At 35.4% G+C, this 9,612-nt stretch overlaps 1 protein-coding gene across 1 annotated transcript; it reads right to left on the bottom strand.

The window, feature by feature from the left end:
* Positions 1–2,620: 2,620 nt before the first annotated feature.
* Positions 2,621–9,313, bottom strand: LOC122638994. The gene is made up of 2 exons (XM_043831839.1): positions 9,238–9,313; positions 2,621–2,892 (listed from the first exon to the last, which is right to left on the bottom strand). The coding sequence occupies exons 1-2, from the start codon at positions 9,311–9,313 to the stop codon at positions 2,621–2,623; spliced, it is 348 nt and encodes a 115-aa protein (XP_043687774.1).
* Positions 9,314–9,612: the final 299 nt, after the last annotated feature.

The following is a 9,612-nucleotide window of genomic DNA, read 5'->3' as shown; positions in this document are numbered from 1 at the left end:
GAGTTTTTCTTCACCCGTAGTAGGAAGAATTCTTTTGACCACCTTTTAGAATCTGTTTGATCAAAATTGCTAAATTTGTACCTTAGAAATAAAAGCAAATGTGCTTGTATGATATAGGATACAAATATAGTTTATATACATATAGTAAATCTACATACAGATGTACCCTATGTATTGTTATAAAAATATAATAGGCAAAAATACCACCAAAAATATATATATATATATATATATAATAGTCAAAAATACAATAAGATATATGCAGTTGTTTTGTATATTGGAGAAATTAGAGGGAAAATTTCCCACAATTTGTTGATTTTGTTGAGGGAAGTTGAAGCTTTTTGTATATTGGAGAAATTAGAGGAAAAATTTCCCACAATTTGTTGGTTTTGTCGAGGGAAGTTGAAGCTCTTTGTATATTGGAGAAATTAGAGGGAAAATTTCCCACAATTTGTTGGTTTTGTTAAGGTAAGTTGAAGCTCTCGTTAAGATTATTTCGGAAGAACAATTGTAACCATTGGTGATTGATCGAAATCACTAGTACTCTCTCTCTCTCTCTCTCTCTCTCTCTCTCTCTCTCTCTCTCTCACACACACACACACACACACACACAAAAATCTCAAATGTTTGTCATGTTGGGAACGGATGGGAATAGTCCTACTAGTAGGGTAGGCCATTAAAAAACTAAAAATAGAGGGAGGCATGATTTCCTTTAGGTTCACAAATGTAAACTCTCCACACGATCTTAGCATTTTCGCGAATCATTCTGTCCACCATTGTAACTTTCCGACAATCATAGCATGTTCCCTTCACCATTGCAACCGCCTCTCTTTCCTTTACTCCTTGGAACTAAGCGAGCGAGCAAAAATTAGCTCCCTAAACTCCTAGTATGCTAAAACAATAAATACAAGCAACTGATGAGCCCAATGGATAGTCAGGCGTGCACAACGGCTTTGTTAGGGGCAAAATGGGAGACCAAATAGAATGTTATGATGCCTTTGTTCTCCAACCAATTCCATTCAATAGGGCATGCATTCACCTCTTCCCTTTGTCCCTCTTTGATCACTTACTATATCATTCCGTCCTCTGACTCAACCTTCCCTTCAGTTAAGGCCCTGTTTTTTCGACGGGGACTTAGGTCGGGTGGGAGAATTGGGGAGAGAAAGTGTTAACGTGGCACTTCAAAATCCCACCCCAACCTTGTTTGTTTAACCTAGGGTGGTGAACTTACAAATGCCCAGGGAACAACATTAAATGTTGTCCACTGATGTAGCATTTGAAAAGCCTACCCCTATGCTATTCAAAGTGACACATAAGAGAACGGGTGGGGGGCTTAGATCTCATTCTAACGCTGACGAACTTGAATCCACAAGTAGGGAACATGGAGAACTTTCTTCTAATTAAAATGCAAACTGATTACAAAGGAACATTAGCAGCCCTAATATAGAGAGACATGCATACAGAAGGAAAAACAAAAAAACAAAAAAAAAAAGAAATTTGAAACTTTGGCAAGCTGTTTTGCCTTCGAAACACACAAAAAAGGCCACAAAAAAAAAAATGCATAAGTCAACGTCAACAGCCTAATTCTTGTAGAGCTCGTCGAGATCTTCGATTTGATATGTATTTCGACCCATATCGCTTAATATCTCCGACCAGTTCGGGTGTACTTATGCTTGTCCAACCGGCTCAGGAACTCATTCGATATTTTCCCTACATCACAAAGTCCCATAAAAAACTATGGACTTTGGTTATTGTTCATGGGAAAAATAAAAAATCCACCCCTATTCCCTAACCCACTACACTATGGGACCTAGTCCAACAACATTCCCACCCCCATTCACCCTGTCAAACAAACAGGACCTTATTGAATAGTTGACAAAATTAAACCAGAAAGAAATATAGAGTTTCTTTAGACAGAGACTACCTTTTCTAGTTTCTTCAACCATGATTTGAGTTTGAGGCTCGTCTCACAATTTCGACAACTGGACTGAATCAGTTGATGTGAAATGTCTTCAACCATTATAATGGCATGCAAAGAAATTAGACCGGTCTAAAAATAGACCTAGACCCATGTTTAGAAGATGATGTATATAGACAATATCTCCATTAAACTTAAGGTAATTAGACATTGCCACACGGCCGAAGAGCCCCGCTTCAGTTGGAAACCTGCTACCCGTTTCTCTGAAAGCTATGTCCTCACATTTCAAGGCAAGTTCAGAACGGCTCAGTTACAGTTGGAAATTTTACAGCTTTTGACTAGGACAGGATTGACACCAACAAGCCCGACCATTTTCCTGGAGTTTGCACACTTGACAACAAAGTTGGCTGTCGATCATCGAACCTGCTTAATAGCAAAACAACCCACCCAACCTCTCTCGAACCAACTAATTAGCAACAAATAAGCACAAGGATCAATTGTCACCCATACATCTAAACACCTTAAAACATCAAGAGAAATTTTGAAAAAATATAGTAAAAAAATTACAAATATCAAAGTTAAAAAAGGAAAAAACAACTAAAGCATCACACTGATTTCAAAATATCCATGGATTAATGAAGAGCAAGTGTTCTTGTGGGCATGCCATGGCATTAGAAAGATAAAGAAGTATTATTTATGCTATTATCGAAAAGTGTTATTTATGCTATTCTCGAGAGATAAGAGAGACAATTGTTTGTCAATGGAGCAATCTACATGACAAGAGGACCTACATGAGGATGGAATGAGAATGAGGCCAAGGCATCTTTGCTCCATTGGGGATGGTGAAAAGCATCTTGTGCTACGATACTCTACTGCATCTTGGAGAATGATGCTGTGTTGTTTGTCAATGCAATGAAAAACACCCAAAAAGAACCGGCCATCAAAACCAACAATTTTGTTTTTTAAAGGAAAGCCTACAAGTTACAGTAATAAATTACAAAAAAATTTAAGTACATAAAATTTGGGAGAGGGTTCTCTGAGCAAATGGCATAGAGCAATGCATCAATGAGGTGCAAAGGATTGGTTTCGTACATAGAAGGCTAAGAGGTCATTTCTTGTGAGGAGAGAGAGGGAGAGAATGCTAGCGTACCCTCCCCTGGCGGTTCTGAACCTTTTCCTTAAATTTTAGACTATATTACAAGGGAATCATATGTTCTATACAAGGGGTGGCTCAAGCAAGGACTCAAGAACCAATTTTCACCCACCGTACATTTTATATGCATTTGAGAAATCAAATGTCTGTGAGATTTGCCAACAGGGGAGAAAATTTGATCAAAAAAAGGTGCCAAATAATTTGAAAATGTTTTCACTATGTCCTCGTATTATTCTATATATAGAATGATTGTTATTAGTAAGATCAGGAGTCTCATACTATACCTTAACTATTTCCATCATCTACTTTATGGCGTATGAAAATTGCTGCAATGAATTCTTGCAATGAGAACTACAGTTTTGCTTTCTAAGATTTGTCTCCTTGACAAAAAAAAAATTGCAAGCTTGCAAACTCATGGCATATTCTTACTAGATTAGTCTCATTGACATGAAAAAATTTCAAGCTTGCAAACTCTCGGCATATTCTTTCTACGCTTACTCTACAAGTTCATATATGATTTACAAGGCCAAGTTGTCAACACTTAATGTCATCAAGTAGCAAGGAGTATTCACTCTCTCAATCATGACCAGGGAGGTTTAAGTTTTAAGAACCTTAAAAAGAAAAATGTAGTCTTTTAATTTCAAAGATTGGTTGGAGGCCTTTCAAACAACCTGATTCTCTTCATGCCTAACTTATATTAGTTAATTATTATCCCAATACTTCTGTTGGGCCTGATGTATCTTGAGATTGGAAAGGAATCTGAGTTTGGGTTTTAGAGTTGGTAATGGCCAATGGAATAGATTATGGACATATAAATGGATACCAACCCTCACCAATTACTCTATTCTCAAAACATAATTGTCAGCTCCATGTACGGATTGCATTTGTCTCCCTTGTTAACTGATCAAAGTGAGTGTACAACAACAACAAACAAACAACAAACTTAGTCTTGTCTCAACTTAACTAATCAAAGTGAGTAATCTATTAAAATCATAAGAGATGTTGAATAAAGATGTGGTTTGTGATGAATCTAAACCTTGATAATCAGGACCTATGAAAAATAAGAGATCTGAGAGAAAGAGATGAGATTGAGTGAGGAGAAGCCTTGTGCAATAGAATTGAATAATCTATCGCTACAAATATGATTCCTTTATATAATAGACTTGGACAAATTACATACTCAAAATAGAACTTTATTACATACTTATAATAGAACTCTACTAACTAATCTTAAACAGAATAGGAATATAGGTGAACGAAGCCTAAACTACTAACCCAAGATAAAACCCCATAGTATGAAGGTCTATGGAGGTCCAAAGACCTCCAACCGAGATAAATTCTCTAACACTACCCCTCAAGATGGAGTATACATACATCAAAGGAAAGCTCCAACTTAGACCAACATGAATACAAATTAAATGCAACACCAGTCTTGAATAGTAATTGTATATGCAAGTGAGCATGGAAAGAATTCTATTCAGGTAGCAATATTAGCTCAAACATGCAAATCACTAACAACATCAGTAGATAATAATCTTCGTGTTGAATAAATTCAATCAACAACGAGCAAAAATAAGTAGTTATGAATATCAATCGCAACCCACAATATCATATCAACAATAACAATATCAAAGACATTTTTTAAAGAAGGTCAATAGTTGGTAGTAATCTTCTCAAAGAAGATAAAAATGCAGCATCCAACAACTACATCATAAGCCATTCTCAATAAGAGCAAGTAGTAAGTAGTAATCTGCTTAAATAAAAATAGATAAAAGTGCAGCATCCGACAACTACATATTAACCATTCTCAAAGAAGGTACTCCAACAATAGGGTAACAACGATGCGATTAATAAATATCACATGATTAGAGATCTGATTAGTAAAGATTAGACCCACTCCTAGGCCCCAAATAGAGGTCTAAAATAAAATTCCACTGATAAACATACCGTATAGGTTACTGCGAACCAAATAGCAGCATCAGGTTGTTAGGGACCAAACTTCACCATGTTGTTGAGGACCAGACAACATCAGGTTGTTATGAACCAGACAACATAAGATTGTTGTAGACTAAATAACTTAGCATCATGTTATTGGAAACCAGATAGCATTAGGTTGTTATAGATCAAATAAATATGCTTTGTTGTTGAATATCATCTTCACAGATAAAATTATTGCTAAGGATACAAACAAATAAATAATATAATCTCCAACTGATGACTTGAGCAGATAAGAATCTCCAATATAGTAGATAACAACTCCAATCTCCTCCTAATATGGACAAATAATGCAGAGGTTGCAATAAACAAAAATATTTTCTATCATGTGGCAATAATAATGAACACCTCGAAGAATGAACATCATAATAAATTCCATAATCAAAAGCAGCTGCGAATAAGATCCCAATAATTTTAAACCTTCTTAAAGGATGAGTATAATAATAAATCCCATAAACAAGAACAACTGCGAATAAGATTCCAATAATTTTCAACCTCCCCCTCACAGTAGAAGACAATCAAAAGAACCAATCGTAAAAAATTGTAATCCTAATTTGATGTGATTTAGGGGTTCAAGAACCTAAATCAGATGTTATAGGCCCACAATGACAATAACCGTTATTATACTGAAGGAAATGATTGTTTCGTAATTTACTCCATGCAATCCTAGGTTTAAACCCAATTATTGACCACACTAAGAGGAACACCCAAGCAGATGTACAAAAAAAATGCAATCCGGGGTAAAAAAAACCCTAATTGGGTTCGCTAAAGGGCCCACCCAAATAACAAATTTGTTCAAACCTTATTTGACAATATTGTAATAAATCAGATTTTTCAAGGATTACCGATTACCAGGTAAAATAAAGAGCCAAAGATATAGATGAGATTTATAATTATCGACTAGGGGTAGACTTGGAAACAAAGTTAAAGTGAGGGATATATGGGAATAAGGGAAGAAATGAGGGGCAAAGATAAGAGGAGGTAATATCGTCTCCTACCCATAACTGTTAAGTCGGTAGAGGGGTGCCTAAGCGCTTAGGCGACAAGGCGTGCCTGCCTAGGCGACTAAGGGGCCCAAGTGTTTTTTTTTTTTAATTTCTATTCTTTTCCAACGTTATTTAGTCTGCTACAATATATACCTTAAATCATAAAAAATCCACATTAAGCCACATCAAGTCTTCAAAAATTAACATTAAGCCACATCAAGTCATCAAAAATCAACATTAAGTCACATCAAGTTATCGAAAATCAATATTAAGCCACATAGTCATAAAAAATCAACATAGAACTAAAAGACAACAGAACTGAAGAAGCACGCAATTGAAAGTTTGAAACAATCAAAACATACATTTGATTTATACTGTTCTTGGGATTGGTTATTGTCTTGATATACTTAGTCTCACATTTGGTTTATTCTATTCTTAGAACAATGGGAACTCAAATGAGGGAACAATAACCTGTTGAAGTAATAAATGGGTTGAATATTCCTCTTGCTAATGGATTGAGTACTCTTCTTGAAAGTAGGATGAACCTCAAAATAGAAGTAACGATTAGAACAAGAAGAAAGAGAGATCGATCAGCCATTGGGATTTTGAGAAAACCCTAGATTCTCTTAGATTGATCTTTGGGTTACTCCTGTTGGTTTGGTTGATGGAAATGTACTTTCGCAGCAATGATTATGACGAAGTAATCTTCAGGAATTGATGTGACAATCTGTTGACAAGAAATTCAGTAGCTTGTAGTCCTCTTGAACTCGATTTGACTGAACTAGGGTTTGGAATCAAGAACCGATGGAAGGGTATGGGGGAAGGGAATGAGTATCACACCCTAGGTCTCTCAACTATCCTATCTCAGGATTTTTTAAAAGGCTCAAGCAAATACTTTATTATTCAAATTCGTGTATAATGCCGGTCTCCCTTACAAACTTATATAAATGACTTAAAAATAGACTTAGACAGTAAAAAAGAAAGGCCTAACCTAATCCTTAACTAGTAAGGTATCCTAAATTGACTAGGAAAGTGAAATAATAGAAAACAGACTCAAAATAGAATTCTAACTAAACTAATGAAGTAAATCCCGTTTTTCAACTTTCAGTTTCTACAAATATTTTAGGCATATTAAATTGATTAATTACAAAAGAAATACATAGAATCAAAAGCCCAATACATACATAACCCATCCCAAAGCTTATTTCAACTAAAATAAGTCATCTAAGTGGCTTATTTGCATCAATAATCCTCTTCTATTCACGATCACCCAACAACACATAGGGATTACATCTTCAACCAGTCAACCGAGAAACCAAGTAAAACCAGCGGGAGGCAGAAAAAAAAAAAGATGACAATGATAGCGGGCAGTCGCTCAACGAAAACCGAAGACAGTAACAAAAAATGATGGAAAATCAGAGCAAACAATAGCATCAACCAAGCAATCAATTTCAATAAATTTTCAAATCAGATAAACTTCGAAGCAATTATGGCATTGGGTATCCCCTTAAAAACTTTGAAGCAATCAAGGCACACTGTAGCAATCGAAACATTAGTGGTAACTCAAGCATGGCGACATGACATAGGAGGAGAGAGATGAATCCATTAATTTGACAGGCTGGAATTGCTGAAGACAGAAAAATCAAAAATCAACAATCGATAGCACCTAAACCAACAAATTAAGAAGTAGAAAACCAGCAACACTCTCCTTTTTTATTTACAAATTGATAGCTTTTAATCGAAGGAAAGAGACCAGCGAACATCAATAGCAGTAAATCAATGTTCAGAAATAAATCTTCAGCACAACAGTAGAAATATGTATCTTCTATCTTATCAGATTTACAAAATTTTTCTTCTTCATCACTCTGATACCATGTGACGAATCTAAAAATTGAATAATCTATCACTACAGCCAGGGTTCCTTTATATAATAGACTTGGATAGATTACGTATTCAAAATAAAACTTTATTACATACTTAGAATAGAATTCTACTAACTAAGCCTAAACAAAATATGAAACTAGGAGAATATAGCCTAAACTACTAACCTAAGATAAAACCCCACAGTATGAAGGTATATAGAGGTCCATAGACCTCCAACCAAGATACATTCTCTAACATGGTTCCAACAATTCTGAAAACTATTATACCCAACCATCCAGAACCACATTTACAAATCTGATTTTTTAGTCAAAGAGGTAGTTACATTGTGTCTTTAACTGATAGCTTTTTGCTAAGTTAAAATTGTTGGGTATATTCTATACCCTTTTATATGTTTTAATATAAGTCCACTTGAATAAGAAATGATGCTGTGGTGGGCCCCACTAGATAGAGCCCATTTAACCTAAAACCCTAGTCTTTCCTATAAATACTAGTTGGAGGTAGCAACCTGTTTATTCCAAAACTTGATATATATGGTGTATTGCTTTAAGCAACCTTGTGCTTAAACCCTAAACCCTAACAATCTTAAAGCAATATTTATTATTTTTTTTTTCTAAAAGATCGATTTCGGTGTTCTCCTCAATCATACGAAACCTATTCGGATTTTGGAATTTCGGTTCTAGCTTGTTGATCATGGGTCATGGTTCTATAGAATTTTTCTTCGATCGTGCGTCACGGTTCTGGTATTGTTTGATGAGCTTTGGGGTTTTGGTATTTTGTGCGATTTGCTTTAGAGTTCAGCATCACGGTTGTTGGTGTTTTGTCTTCAAAACAAACGGAAGTTTGCAGAAAGCCTTTGTAAGAGAGTTTTTGTCAAAAGTCTTTTTTCCTCCATTGATTCAATTTAAAAAAAAAAAAAATGCCAAAAGGACGTTGACAAGAAGCTTTTCTTCAAAGCTTTTAATTGATTACAAAAAGTACAAAAGCAAGTCAGAAAGCTTTGGAAAAGTTTTGATTTATCGTTTTAAGCTTCTTCTTTTTTTAAGTTATAGCTTGATTTGATTGTTTTAAATAAATAAATAAATAAGGGACAAGAGCAGAGTCTGCAGAAATTGCCTTTTGTCAGAAAGTTTTGCACAAAGCTTTTTGGTTGATTCAAACAAAAAAAAAGAAGAAGAAGAAGCGTGTGCAAAGACCTTTGTCAAATTTTATTTTTTTTTTGGTTTCAGTTTTCATAATCGATCGGCACGACTTACGCCAGCGACCAGCAGCTAGCCACTAGTTCTAGTGCCAGCAGGCAGCACCAGTGCCAGCGCAGAACACCATCCGATCCCCACCAGTTGTGCCTGATTCGCCGGTATCCTCCGCTTCTCCTCTCATCAAGTGCGATTGTTCTGCTTTAAATAATTTTTTATAGCAATCTTGAGATGGAGAAACATGTCGTTCCGTTTCAGATGATCAAATTAAAAACTTTTAGTGGATCTGAGTTCAATGCATGGAAACGGAAGACTCAGTATGGTCTAAAATATTGGAATGTGTTCTATACTGTACCGAGTACTTTCAAATATTGCATTGATATTGAGGAATCTCAATGGGTTAGTGATGAAGAATTTTACAAAGATTATTTGCTGAATTGTTTATCAAATAGGCTTGCAAAAACTTACAGTAAATTTAAAACT

Source organism: Telopea speciosissima, chromosome 9 (genome assembly GCF_018873765.1).
Source record: "Telopea speciosissima isolate NSW1024214 ecotype Mountain lineage chromosome 9, Tspe_v1, whole genome shotgun sequence".
In the NCBI taxonomy this organism is placed as follows: domain Eukaryota; kingdom Viridiplantae; phylum Streptophyta; class Magnoliopsida; order Proteales; family Proteaceae; genus Telopea; species Telopea speciosissima.
The sequence above is the reverse complement of the archived record's forward strand: the minus strand, read 5'-3'. Positions and strand labels throughout refer to the sequence as shown.